The sequence below is a fragment of the Lynx rufus genome, unplaced genomic scaffold (assembly GCF_022079265.1).
Source record: "Lynx rufus isolate CCGP_SWC_20201006 ecotype Redwood Valley unplaced genomic scaffold, mLynRuf1.p SCAF_16, whole genome shotgun sequence".
In the NCBI taxonomy this organism is placed as follows: domain Eukaryota; kingdom Metazoa; phylum Chordata; class Mammalia; order Carnivora; family Felidae; genus Lynx; species Lynx rufus.
The window spans coordinates 9321892-9335520 of record NW_025814830.1 but is presented as its reverse complement, the minus strand read 5'-3'; the positions used below and the strand labels follow the sequence as shown (position 1 = coordinate 9335520).

Below are 13629 nucleotides of genomic sequence, written 5' to 3'. Positions count from 1 at the left end.
CCCGGGGGTGGGGATGTGGCCGCTCACCCTGGCACTCATCACAGAAGCCAGGCCCCCGCCGGCGGCAGTGGCTGTGGAAGTTGCAGCCGCAGTCCCGGGAGCAGCGGGGCGCGGGGGGTCCCGGGGCGGGCGTGGGCGGGGGCAGGTCTGACGTCCAGCCCAGGTCACACACGCAGGTGAAGTCAGGGGGGCCGCTGCACACACCGTGGCCACAGTCTTCCAAGCACCTGAGGGCGTGGCAGGAGCATGGAAGGGCTAGGCAGGCCCTCAGCCCCCAAGGCACCCCCCAACACACCCCATTCCAACCCATCATCTCTCATCTCCACGGCAACGCCATCACAAGCGACTGCCTGTTCCACGGTCCTGGGCTCCGTAGGCGGCCCTGTCTCCAAGGTAACCCCATTGCACGTGGTAACTTCTGTCTCTATAGTAACCACGTATCACCACTGGTGATCTGCTCTCTGTGAAAACCCCTTTCAACTTGGTCCTCCTCCATTTCCATGGCAACGCTGAAGACTATGGCCTGCAGTCCATGGATGACCCGTCTCCACAGTAACTAGTGTCACACTGGGGACCCTATCACTCTAATGAGGGCCTACCCTGCAAGGTAAAAACCCCGGGCTCACTGGGGATGCTGGTTCCAGGGAGGCACCCCAGCACCATGATCACCTCCTCCCTCCATCTCCACGTGCCCCAGCCCTGGGGCGACATCTCCATGGAAACCCGCACCCACTCACGTGCGGTTGCAGTATGTGATGCCATCGCCCTGGTAGCCCCGCTGGCAGTGACACTCGTAGCTGAGGGGTGTGTTCAGGCAGGTCGCCCGCAGGTGGCACCGCGCCAGGCCCAGGCGACACTCGTCCACGTCTGGACAGCGGGCATATGCCCAGCGGGCAGGGAGGGCCACAGACAGCCCCAGGCCCTCCCCCACCCACAGGGAGCAGTTACCCCCACCCAGAGGCCCCGAGAAGTCCCCCTGAAGGCACCTGGGGGGGGGGGCAGGAGGTGAAGAAGGGGGTGGGAACAGAGAGAAACAAGAGACAGAGACAGGGAGACAGTGAAAGGGAGAGAGAAGGAAAGACAGAAACAGAAAGACAAGAAGGAAGAATGAGAACAAAAGAGCCACAGAGCCCGGGTAGGAGTGGAGAAAAGAGAGAGAACCGGAAAGAGAGGGGAAGGGAAGAAAAACAGAGAAAAGGTGAAGGAGCAGAGAAACAGGCCATTAGAATTAGGGCGGAAGGAGAGCCGCATCCCCCGCCCCACCCTCTGGCCTCACTGTCCCCTGCCTCACCGTCCCAGCGTGGGGTTGTCCTCATTGCCGCACCAGCCGCACTCATGGCTCTGCAGACACTCGTGGCAGGTCAGAAAGCGGTCGCAGCTCCGGCACCGGGGCTCTGAGTGCACGCTGCAGGGCGACAGGCGTGGTGGGCGTCCCACCGCCCCCCCCTCCCCCCGGCTCCATTCTCCTCTCTGGGAGCCCCGCCACCCTGACAAGACTGTACCTGTCGTCCCAGCCACGGCAGCCCCCGTGCGGGTACCGTGCCAGGTAGGCAGCGAACAGGAAGCAGGTGTGGGTGGACTGACACCAGGCGCACTGGCTGGAGTTGGCCAGGCAGTCGTCACAGGTTAGGCGTCTGGGGGCGGGGAGCAGGGACAGGGTCAAACCGGCCCCCACAAACCCTCCCCATACCCTCTCCCTGGGCCCAGGCGGCTCACTGGCTGCAGAGCGGGGGACACTCCTCTGGGCTCTTCAGGGCGCCCCGACTCCGGCCCCGCCGGCTGCACGCTGCATCCCCTTTGCGGCTGGTGCTCTGATGCCACTCGCAGAAGGGGTCCTGGGGAGTTGAGGAGGAGGAAGAGCCCAGCTTAGCCATCTCCCTTGGGCTGCCAGCACAGGCTCCGTCCCCAGCTCAACTAGCAGCTGCCTCCCTCAACCACCCACCCCCCAGACCACCCCTCCAAGCCCACGTCCCTCCCCAACTGCCGTCCTCTCCAGACTCTCCCCTCCAGCCACGGCTGAAGATCCATGGGAACTGCCTTCCCAACAGCCACTGCCTTCTGGGGCAACAGAACCCCTACGTGTGGTCCAGATAGGGCTGATCTATCCTGAAGGTTCAGATGTGGACAGGGCCACACGTCCTCCCCCTCAGCCTCACAGACGGGTCTGAAAGTCGGCACAAGACCCAACCAGAGCCAGTGAAATGTCCTTCTAGGACTTATGTTGAACTGGGGGGGCGAGAGTGGGGTGAGGACGGAAAGTTGCTCTCTTCCACTTAGGACTCGGGGAGCTGAGTGGGGGCGACAACGGTCTGGAGCCCTTGTGAATCCCTTGCAACCCCTGAGGAATGAACCTCCAGGGAAGCAAGGGTATAGAATGAAGGGAGGTGGATGCCTGACGACACGGTCTGAATCACAGGCCTAAAGACCTACTCCTGGACCCTGGAGCCTGAGCCCATAAATGCTCCTCTGGTAAGGAGGTACCAACTTGGGTTTCTGGCAGTGACAACAGAGAGAGTCCTGACTGCCGGGAGCCCATTCTCCAGCCCCTCTCCTCTGCTCCCCACCCGGCTCTCAACTGTAGATCAAAGACAACAGCTCCACCTGCCTCCTGCCACTGCCCCCAGGGGGACCCCTCGGATGCCCGTACCAACTCCAGGGGGCCCTCCCCCTTTCCCAGTCGCCCGATTTGGCTGCTTTTGTCTCGAGACCTCCCCTCTGTGGCTTGGCAGGCACCTGGGTACAGGCGTGACAGTCACGATGCTCCTCACAGAGCGGGCAGAGGGCAGGCACGAGCACCAGCAGGGACCCGCCGGTCCTGTCGTCCCCGCAGTGGGCTCCGCTCTGGCGCAGGTGGCAGGTGGCGCTGGTCAGGCACCAGCCGCAGCCCTGGTCCGCCAAGCAGCCCAGGCAGGAGGAGTAGGACGAACAGGCTGAAGAGCGGTAAGGCTCCAGAAAGAAGAAGGAGATCTCCTGCGGGAAGTGCTCACGTTAGGATCAGGGGTCCACACTCCGAGTCACAGGGCAAGAGTCAAGGTCGGGGGTGGGGGTCAGGGTTTGGGGGTTTGGGGCTACAGACTTCAGTGTCTGCAGACCAAGTTGAGAACTTCAGCATGTAGAAAGTCAGGATTTAGGATGAGCAGACAAGAGGGCATCAGGGTTTGAGAGAATCTAGAGATTAGAGGTCAAAGTAGAGAGGGCAGAAGTCAGGGCCAGTGGGGTCAGGGCAGGAGTCAGAATGTGAGATCAGGTCAGAGTCTGGGGGTCGGAGGTCGGGGCCTAGAGGGCTCAAGGTGAGGCCCAGAGTTCAAGAGTCAAGGGGTAAGAGGTCAGGTCAAGAGGGTTAGAATTTGTGCTCTGACATTCAGAAAGCTCTGGGGAACTGAAGTCAGGGCCTGGGTGAAGGGTCAGAGGCCAGGGCCTGGGTACTCACGCTGCCACCTGGCACGCCGGTCCGGTCCCACAGCAGGGTAAGTTCACTGTGCCCAGGGCCTGCCGAGCCATTGAGCTGGCCCCGGATCTCGACCGCATACTTGTGGCCCCGGCCAGGCAGTGGGAAGAGGCGAGCAGACCCCGGGCGCTGCAGCCGCCTTGTCTCCTTCTCCTGCTGAGCCACCCAGCGCCCCACCTCCTCCTGGGTAGGGGTGGGGGACAGACAGGGACCTCAGAATGTTCCAGTGCCGCCCTAACCCCTGAAACCTCCAAGAGCCCCAAACCCACCTAGCACTCACCTCCATCCTGGGAAGAGGGCCTCAGAGTTCCTTAGACCCCAAGAACCCCTGTGAACCCCTAAACCCTCCAACAACCCACCTCAGGGAAATCGGATTTAATAACTCAGACGTTCCCCACCTTCTTCAAAATTCCCCCCAAACTCCACTCATAACTGAAAACCCCAGGGCCTCCCTCCACTAAGGATATATCCCATGCCTCTGATTTTTCCCTAGTCTTACCCTGGCACTATATACCCCAGCCCCCATACTTATAACTAGCAGCCCCCCTGAACGTTCAAGCACCCTCACCATGTTCTCTGTGTCAGGGCCACGGGCCATCCGGGCCAAGACATGTAGACGCTGGGCCCGGGCCCACACAGCTACATCCTCAGCCCCCGGCCCCCCGGGCCCTCCTGGCAGCAGTGGGTGGATGAAGCCACGGTAGACCAGGGACACGTCGGTCTCTGGGCTGGGCGTCAGAGTGATGGTCGTACTGCGGACAATCAGGACCTGTGCCAGCCAGGGAGAAGGGGATGTGTGAGTGTCTCTTTGCATGGCCCCTCGGTGTCCACACCCAACCTCCTTCCCTATTTTATGAAACATGAGACCGAGGCCAGGGGCACTCTGAGTTGGGACTTCAACTCAGACAACAGACAACAGGGTCCCGGCCTCTGCTCATCACTTCTCTCAGTAAAATCCAGGACCCCAGACCTTTCAGGAGCCTCTTCCCTGACAGTTCACCTTTCCACCTAAACCCTTAAAGAGTCCAGATTTTTTTTTTTAAGTCCCTTAACTACAGGGTTTGGAGAACTTCCAGGTTAGTGAACACATCCACGCCAGCGAGGGGTGGCACCCCAGCTCCATGAGGACAGAGCTCCTTCGCTCACAGCCCTTCGGGGCCTCGCCCTCTGTAACGTGTTCTCTGTTATACAACAAACCAGTACATAAGTTAAAAAAAAAAAAAAAAAAAGAAGGGTCCAGATCCAACATTCAAAGTGACAGACACACTACGTAATTTGTTAGCGTGTGTTTTATAATTGCAAAAGAATGGAATAACCCATGTGTTCGTCAATGGGAGGCTGTTTAAATAAACTGCAGCACTAGGGCCCTAGAATCTAAATGGACTATTACAAAGCTTTAAACAAAACAAAAAAATGAGGTGTTTTCTAAATTCTAAGGAGCTTGCCAGGATATGTTAAGAAACAAAAGGAATGGGGTTCCTGGATGGCTTAGTCGGTTAAGCGTCCGACTTTGGCTCAGGTCATGATCTTGCAGTTCATGAGTTCAAGCCTGACTGTGCTGAAAGCTCAGAGCCTGGAGTCTGCTTCAGATTCTGTCTCCCTCTTTCTCTCTCTGCCTCTCCCCAACTCAGGCTCTCTCTCTCTCTAAGAATAAATAAACATTAAAAAAAATTAAGAGGGGTGCCTGGGTGGCGCAGTCGGTTAAGCGTCCGACTTCAGCCAGGTCACGATCTCGCGGTCCGTGAGTTCAAGCCCCGCGTCAGGCTCTGGGGAGCCTGTTTCCGATTCTGTGTCTCCCTCTCTCTCTGCCCCTCCCCCGTTCATGCTCTGTCTCTCTCTGTCCCAAAAATAAATAAACGTTGAAAAAAAATTAAAAAAAAAATAATTAAGAAATAAAAGGAAGGATCACCTGGCTGGCTCAGTCAGTTAAGTGTCTGACTCTTGATCTCAGCTCAGGTCACAATCTCACGTGAGATCAAGACCCGAGTCGGGCTCCACACTGACAGTGCGGGGGGCCTGTTTGGGAGTCTCTCTCCCTCTCTCTCTCTCTGCCCCCTTCTTGCTCGTGCGAGTGCGTGTGCTCGCTCACTCTCTCTCTCAAAATAAATAAATAATTTTTTTTAAAAAATAAATAAAAGAATATTACTTTTTGTGCAAGAAAGAAAAATAATTCAATGTCACATTCACATGTATCTAAATAGGCAGACTCCGCAAGGATATAAAAGAAATCCAAATGGATCTTCCAGGAAGAGTCAGGGTGGTCTTAAGTTGGGGAGATGCTAGGGAGAGCTTCCCATACTGCTCTAGATAGGGAGCAGGATAGATGGAGACCCTTTTTGCTTAACAACTTTTTACATCACTGTGACTTTTTCACCATACAACTTTTAAAAATCAAGAAGTCGCCACTGCGGAAAACAATTTGGTGGTTCCTGCATAAGCTAAACATTGAATCACCATATGACCCAGCAATTCTGCTCTTGGATATAAGCCCAAAAGAGCTGACAATAGGTGTTTATTGCAATACATACGAATTTCAAATCATTCTTTTCTACGTTAAAAACTAACATAATATCGTATGCCAATTATACTTCAATTAAAAAAAATAAAATATTTTTTAAAAGCAAACATGGGGGCGCCTGAGCAGCTCAGGGGGTTAAGTGTCCGACTTCAACTCGGGTCATGATCTCACGGCTCCTGAGTTCGAGTCCCATGTCGGGTTCTGTGCTGACAGCTCAGAGCCTGGAACCTGCTTCAGATTCTGTGTCTTCCTCTCTCTCTCTCTCTCTGCCCTCCCCCATGCACGCTCTGTCTCTCTCTCTCTCTCTCAAAAATAAATAGACATTAAAAAATGAGTTGAAAAAAAGCAAATATGTATGCAAAATGGTTTATCCATGAATGCTCACAGCAGAACTATTCCCAATAGCCAACAGGTATAAACAGCCATCAGCTGATTAATGGATTGGCACAGTCATACAAGAGGATATCATTCACCCATAAAAAAGAACGAAATTCTGAGGCATGCTACAACATGGATGAACACTGAAAACACTACTTTAAGTGAAAAAAGCCATACACAGAAGACAACGTGTATGATTCCATTTATAAGGCATATCCACAGTTGGCAAATCCAGAGTTAGTAGACTGTCAACCACTAACCAGTAAAAGGTTAGTGGCTGGCCAGGGGCCAGGGGGAGAGGGGGAATAGAGAGGGATTACTTAAGGATCTGGGGTTTCTCTTCAGGGTAACAAAACTGTTCTGGAACCAGGTGGTGATAGTTGCACAATATTGTGAATGTGCTTAATATCAGTGCTGGTAAATTTTACACTATGTAAAATTTTACACTGTGTGTTTTAGCACAATTTTTAAAAATCGGACCCTTGAATGTAGAGACTTATGAGGCAAACACAAGAGCTGTATAGAACCATTTGAAAAACGAAAACCCTAGGACCAGACCTTTCAACACTCCACGCTGGGCCCCACCCCCTGGCTCCCCACCTTGTCGGGCTGGGAGGCGTTGGGCGGCTGCTGGAAAGTGAGCAGGTGCAGGCCAGGCAGGAAGCTCTGGGTGACGCAGGCCTCCAGGGATGTGACGAAGACAGGTGCAGGCCCCCACCAGCCCACGGTGCCTGAGATCTGCTCCCCTCGGCAGCGGGCCTGTTCTGTGAGGACCGGGGCGGGGGGAGGAAGGTCAGCATGGGGCACTGTGCCGCCCCCTCCCACACTGCCAATGGGCACTCACCAGGCCGAGGGAGGCAGCTCTCATTATGCACGCACCAGCCCAGAGCGCCGGGCCCCCGGGGAGGAGTTGTCGGGCCGCTGAAGGCCAGGCAGGCCTGGCAGTCACCCAGAAGGCGGCCCAGGCCCAGGCAGCTGGCAGCTGGACACTACAGGGAGGGGAGGGGACAGGGGTTACTGTCCACAGGGGCTTAAAGGATCTGGAAAGGACTGTAGATTCAGGAGTAGTGGGGTGGAAGGCGCCAGGAAATTAGAGAAGGGACTTGAAAGCCACTTGGAATGAGGAAGAGCAACAGGACAGGAGCTAAGGGATCTGGGGACAGGGTCACAAGCTCAAAAGCGCTGGGAGGGGTCAGAGGTTGAGGGGTCAGGAATGCCAATCTTAGGTGTGAAAACAAGTGTCCCAAGTGAGAGAAAGTCCTTCTCTGCTTGGTTCAGACAGAGGGAGACGCTGACGGCCGTGTCTCTGCACTAGGAGACAGAGCTGGGACGGTCACTCACAGCCCCAGACGGGGTCCCAGGAGGTGGTGCAGCTTGGCAGGCCCCCTGACACCAACTGCATTCAGGGTCTCGGGAGCAGACGCTGTGGTCCGTGTACATGGAGCAGTAGTCTAAGTGGTACTGCAGAGATGGGGAGTGGGAGAGGGGGCTCCTCAGACCTGGAGCCTGCTCCCTCATCCCCACTCCCTGTGGTCATCCCGGGGAGCCTCCACTGCTCACTCAGCACCTTGGGGATCCCTATCTGCTCTGCCCTCAGCCCCAGGGACCTCCGTTCCTCCCCCCTTGAACCTGGGGACCAACCTCCCTCCTCTCATATCCCTAGGGACCCCAGTCCTTCTCCCAGGGACCCACCCCACCCTTCTCCCTCATCCATGGGAACCATGCTACCTCCTTCCCAGCCGCCCTCTCCCTATCACCCCAGTGCTCACGTCCGGAGCAGGCGCCTGGAACACAAAGGGAGGCACCTTGTAGGCCATCAAGTCCCCACGAGGCCGGCCACTGTACCCCCCAGCCACCAACAGGACACTGCCACCAAGCACAGCCGCCACATGCGAGTATCGACCACTGGGAGGTGCTGCTCGGCCTAGGAGAATACAGATCCCCCCCCAACAAGGACATGAGACTCTAACCAGTCTTCCCTTGTCCCTCTAACCACGGCTCCCTTGTCCAGAGGACTACCCGACTCTCCTATGCTTCAGCCCAACCTGCTACTTCCTGCTTTAACCCAGCGTGCCCAAGGAAGCCCTCCTAGCATGTCTGGCCCCACACCTGCCAGAGCTTCCACACCACTGTGCAAACCACCTTGAAGACAGAGCGCGATCTTGGGGGTCAGAAAAACTTGGCTTCGATTCCTATGTCTACCACCTACTTGGGCTCAAGTCATGGATCAACTACTAACTTGCTGAGTGGCCTTGGGCAAGAGACTCAACTTCTCTGAGTTGGTCTCTTCCTCTGTAAATGGAACTGTCCTCCTGCCCTCAGGGAGCCACGAGGCAGGGTGCCTGGCTCTCTCCTGGTATTGTCTATCTGGCACCAGCCTCCCTTCTGGTGACAACTCTGATTTTCCTCTGGAAAACCACCCTCTCCCACTAGAGTCCACAGGCTCAAGTTGAGCTGACCCTGCCTCTGGCAGCAGTGGGGCTTAGCCCAGGCCCATCAGTGTCAGTGATAAGTTCTGGAATAGGACCCAGTTCCTTCAATTCTTGGGAGAGAGGCACCCTCTTCCCTCTGAGCATTTTAAACACATTTTTTTTTAATGTTCTTTACTTTGAGAAAGAAAAACAGAGAGTGCGACCAGGGGAGGGACAGAGAGAGAGGGAGAGAGAGAGAATCCCAAGCAGGCTCTGCACTGTCAGCACAGCGCCTGACACAAGCCTCGATCTCACGAACCACGAGATCATGACCTGAGTGGAAATCGAGAGCCAGACGCTTAAGCGACTGAGCCGCCCAGGCGCCCCTTCCCTCTGGGCATTTCAAAGGAGTAGATATAGTCCCAGGGCTGCTGGTGACCATTTACAAATGACAAACCTGCCACAGAATGAAGTGAGCTCAAACAAGGGCTAGCTGATGCCATCACGTGAGCACCCAGATCCAGACCAGCCTGAAGCCAGTTTTCACTCACATGAGCCAAGAACTTGGGTTTTGCTCGAGCTGGCTGGGTTGGATTGGTCACTTAGAGCCAAGGGTCCTGACTGATGTGTAAGTGGTCAGTGATCGGTGATCCCTCACCCTCTTACGGAAATGTATGCTCTGTAAACACGTGGGACTTGGCCTGGGGGCTTGCAAACTACAAAGGAGGAAGAGGCCTTTGGCCTAAAGGAGAAACAGGGACAGGCAGATGAGCCCTGGATTCAAGGCCTCGAATGCCAGCCCAAGGCTTTATTGCTGATGGTCAAATAGGGTTCCGTGGGGGAACCCTTCACCCAGCCTACTCCTTAAGTGTCAATGTCCCTTCCTTATGCTTGTTCTCTGTCCTCATTCTTCTGTGGGGGGAGGGGGGGCGGGGAGAATAGATGGGCCCCCTAGAAGTCCACAGCCCCCTGAAATAATATGCCCAGTTTGTGTTACAAGCGTCTTTCTGAGGAGAGGGCCTGTGGCTTTCTTCTGATTCTCAAAGTAGTCGGATTCAATGAGTTTGAAGGTTTCTCCACCCCCCCTCCCAGGTAAGCCCTGGGGCCGGATTCTGACTGTACAAGACAACATACTGAGCTCTTCGCTAGGCTGTCTCCATCTTTGAGCCATCTCAATTCATTCTCACAACAGCCCAGTGGGTTAAGTGTTACCGTCATCCCCATTTTACAGATGGGGAAACTGAGGCATGGGGTGATTAAATGATATTTTTGCATAGATGGTTGTTTGGGGACAGCCATCCTGGTTCTGCCACTTGCTCATTACAGGACCTTGAAAAGGTCCCTTGTAGGTAGGCACTTCGCTGGGGCAGCTGGAAACTGGTAAAACCTGGACTGGAGCCTAGACCTGCGCTGCTCTAACTGCCTCCGGTCTCCATGGCAACGGTGCCCCTGTCCTGCCTCCAGCACAGGCTTGCCCCCCGAAGCCAGCTCCAGAGGGACGTCTGGCTCACCCTACAAGGACCGAGGTGGCTCCTGCCTGAAGCCCAGATTCACTGTCAGGGAAGCGCAACTCTCAGAAGCCCCTCAGGAAAACAGACGGGCCACTCACCCTCAGGGGTTCCCGGGGGGGCAAGCTCAGCCCCCGACACCCACTGATGGCAGCCCAGGTGGTAGAAGAAGAGGCCATCTTCATAGCATTTCTCCTCCTGGTAATGGGTGTGCACGTTGCCCCCTAGGAAAGGAGGAAAGGGGCACAGCTGGCAAGCCTGGCGGACGTGGGGACACCCGTGCAGGGAGCCTCAGCTCAGTGCGGGCTTGGGGCCCTGGCAGGCAGGCGGGATCAGGGAGCCTCCTCACCATAGACCACCATGTAGTTGCCCAGGACGCTGGCTGTGTGGAAGGCTCTCTCCCGTGGGCCCTGGAGCCCATCCCGGCCCTTCAGGGTGGTCCACACGCGCCGATCCACGTGGAAGAGCTCTGTGGAGTTCACCCGCACAGAGAACCTGTAGGGAGCGGCAGGGGAGGAGCTCAGGGCAAGAAGGGCTTCTCTCCCTCCCTTGGGCTCTCAAGAGCTGTGAGATCACCCAGGGTGAGACCAGCTGTGACGGGGTTTTTGTCCCCTTGGGACGAGAGGCTCCTGCTGGGCAGGACACAGCTCTGGCTCATCACTGGGTTCCGTGCATAATCTAGCCAGGGCTGGCCCTCCAAGCAGGGTGTGGCTGAGGGGATGGATGGGTGGGAGTGTGTGGGAAGGGACTGGCCAAGACAGTGAACGAAGGGATGGAGAATGAGTGAGCGGGCGGGCACGTGAGGGACTGAATGACCTAGTGAGTGACCGAATGACTGCAGAAGTACATCAGTGGGCGAAGACCAGCAAAGACTGAAGGCCCAGGACAGGCTTGGCCCTGCAGGGCAGGTCACTTACCGCGCGGTGGAGGGCCGGTGTCCACCGTGAACCAGCAGGGTGCGCGAGGGGGCATGGAACACCATGGAGTGGCCCGTGGCGGCAGGAGGCCGCCCGCCTGCTGGAATCACCTGCTCCCAGTAGCCCCCACTGGTGCTGTCGAGACGGAAGCGGAAGAGGCCAGAGGAGAAGAGGTCGTGCTGGGTGCGGCCGCCAGACACGTAGAGCCAGATGTCATCCACTAGGGCGGCGGCGTGACCTGCCAGGCCTGGTGGCCCCGAGGAACTGGAGCCAGGTGGTGCGAGCAGCTCCCAGTGGCCCCCGCCCAGGGGGCTGAAGGCCCACACGTCGCTGGTGAGGGAGCCATCAGCCAGCTCACCACCCATGAGCACCAGGGAGCCGGCCCAGGCCACAGCCACATGGGAGTGACGGGCAGCCTGTGAGAAACAGACCGGGAGACAGATGGTGACACACAGAAAGAGTAACAGAGACAGAGACACAGGAAAAGACAGAGACACAGAGAAAGACAGACAGAGATACACAAAGAGGAAAGAGAGACAGACACATGCAAATACAAAACAGAGGTGAGACAGAGGAGGCAAGAAACAGAGATGGCGGAGAAAAAGAGAGACAGATAGCCCAGAGGGAAGATACAGAGTCCAAGAGAGAGCAGAAAACCAAGAGGCAGGGACAAAATCGGAGAGAGAAACCAAGAGAAAGAGACAGGAGGTCCACAGAAGAAGATGCAGAAGAGGAGATAAAGGAAGAAAAAAGGAAATTAGAGCTAGAAAAGCAGTACCGGGAGGAGTACGTGGGCCTGTATCAAGCTGCAGGGGTGGGGACGTGTGGGATGAGGGTGTCGCTCTGTTGGGGGTGGGGTGGTGGCTGGCTGGGTCTCACAGAGTGGACAGGCACCTCTGAGCAGGGCAGGGGCGAGGCGGGGTCCATACCGGGGCAGGACTCAGGTCCCAGCGCTCCCAGGTGTTGGCAGAGAAGTTGTACAGGACGAGATCACCCAGGGCTCTGTTGAGGTCCTGGCCTGCGGAAGGGGAGATGGCCTCAAGCCCTGGCCACAGGCTGCAGGCTGCTGGAGCCAGACACACACCCCTTCTGCTCACCTCCAAAAACAGCCAGCAGCCCCGGCGGGGACAGGAAGGCACCAGCTGCCCCAATACGGGCCGAGAAGGCAGGGTCCCCGGCACTCACGTTGTGCCACCAGCCAGCCCCCTGGTTCTCCCACAGGTGCAGGTCACAGGCGCGTCCCAGGAAGCCAGGTTCACAGCGGCATGGTCCCAGGGGCTGGAGGGGAGACAGGACACAAAGGCAGGGATAGAGAGAGGAAAAAAGAGAGACGGGGGAGGAGAGCCAGAGCCAGAGTGAGACATAAGGGGTAGAAAGGGAGAAGGATTAAAAGATGGACAGGAAAGGAGAGATGGAGTGAGATAGGAAGGAGACAGGCCAACAGACAGAGAAAGAAAGGGACACAGTGACACATCAAGAGGGAGGAGGAGAGGTAGAAAAAAGCAGACAGACCAACAAAAGTAGGGGAATGGGAAAGACAGAAGGACCCGGAGAGGAAAATGAGGACAGACAACAAGAGGAGAGGTTGGAGAAGAAGCACAGTGGTGAGGTCAACGTCAGCCTGGGCTGGAAGACTTCAGTCTGAGGCCCGAGGTCAGTGGTCAGAAGTCAGAAGGTGGGGCTGGAGGGGGTGCCTGGGTGGTTCGGTCAGTTGAGCACCCAACTTCGGCTCACGTCATGATCTCACAGTTCGTGAGTTCAAACCTCGCGTCGAGCTCGCTGTCAGCATGGAGGTGCTTCTGTCCCCCTCTGTGCCCCTCTCTCTGCCCCTCCCCTGGTTGTGCACTCTCAAAAATAGATAAACATTTAAAAAGAAGAAGAAGAAGTCGGGGCTGGGGGCCCAAGGCCAGACAGAGTGCCTGGGTTAGGGGATGGAGTAGCATCTGGCAAGCAGAAGGCAGGTGGGTTCACAGGTGGAAGGTAGGTCACGGGCAGGACGGGAGTGGGCTCAGGCAGAAGAGGGGCTCCAGATGAAGGTGGGGTGGGGCAGGGTGTGGAAGGAAGAGGGGAGTACTGTGGGTGACGGGAGGGTCCCTGGCGGGGTTGCTGTCATGGGAGAGGGCAGAGTGGCAGGGGGGTCTCAGGCAGGGGCAGAGTCAGGAGATGGGGCGGTAGGTGTGGTCACAGATCAGGGCCCCAGGGGGACGCAGCGGGGGCTGGGCTCACCGAAGCGCAGGTGCCATGGCCGCCACAGTAGGCCGGGCACTCCTGCAGGCTGCAGTCAGGGCCCCCCCAGCCGGGCTCGCAGGCGCACACGCCAGGGGGCTGGCACTGCCCGTGGCTGCTGCAGCCCCCGGGGCACAGGGAGAAGCGGAAGGAGGCATTGAAGCCCAGCAGGTTGTAGTTGGCATCGCTGAAGAGGTGGAGGAGCATCTGCAGGCACAAGACG

General features: G+C 56.9%; 1 protein-coding gene across 1 annotated transcript in view; it reads right to left on the bottom strand.

The window, feature by feature from the left end:
* MEGF8 (multiple EGF like domains 8) overlaps positions 1 to 13629 on the bottom strand; it is a 40120-nt gene that overhangs the window by 20571 nt on the left and 5920 nt on the right. The window contains exons 3-20 of the mRNA XM_047077987.1: positions 13407 to 13613; positions 12278 to 12458; positions 12110 to 12198; positions 11181 to 11596; positions 10613 to 10758; positions 10365 to 10487; positions 8114 to 8268; positions 7686 to 7805; positions 7189 to 7333; positions 6945 to 7108; positions 4017 to 4217; positions 3431 to 3631; positions 2734 to 2970; positions 1717 to 1835; positions 1503 to 1634; positions 1292 to 1405; positions 738 to 986; positions 28 to 227 (exon numbers count right to left, since the gene is read on the bottom strand). Coding sequence (XP_046933943.1) covers positions 28 to 227; positions 738 to 986; positions 1292 to 1405; positions 1503 to 1634; positions 1717 to 1835; positions 2734 to 2970; positions 3431 to 3631; positions 4017 to 4217; positions 6945 to 7108; positions 7189 to 7333; positions 7686 to 7805; positions 8114 to 8268; positions 10365 to 10487; positions 10613 to 10758; positions 11181 to 11596; positions 12110 to 12198; positions 12278 to 12458; positions 13407 to 13613 — 3199 coding nt within the window. The remainder of the gene's footprint in view (positions 1 to 27; positions 228 to 737; positions 987 to 1291; positions 1406 to 1502; positions 1635 to 1716; positions 1836 to 2733; positions 2971 to 3430; positions 3632 to 4016; positions 4218 to 6944; positions 7109 to 7188; positions 7334 to 7685; positions 7806 to 8113; positions 8269 to 10364; positions 10488 to 10612; positions 10759 to 11180; positions 11597 to 12109; positions 12199 to 12277; positions 12459 to 13406; positions 13614 to 13629) is intronic.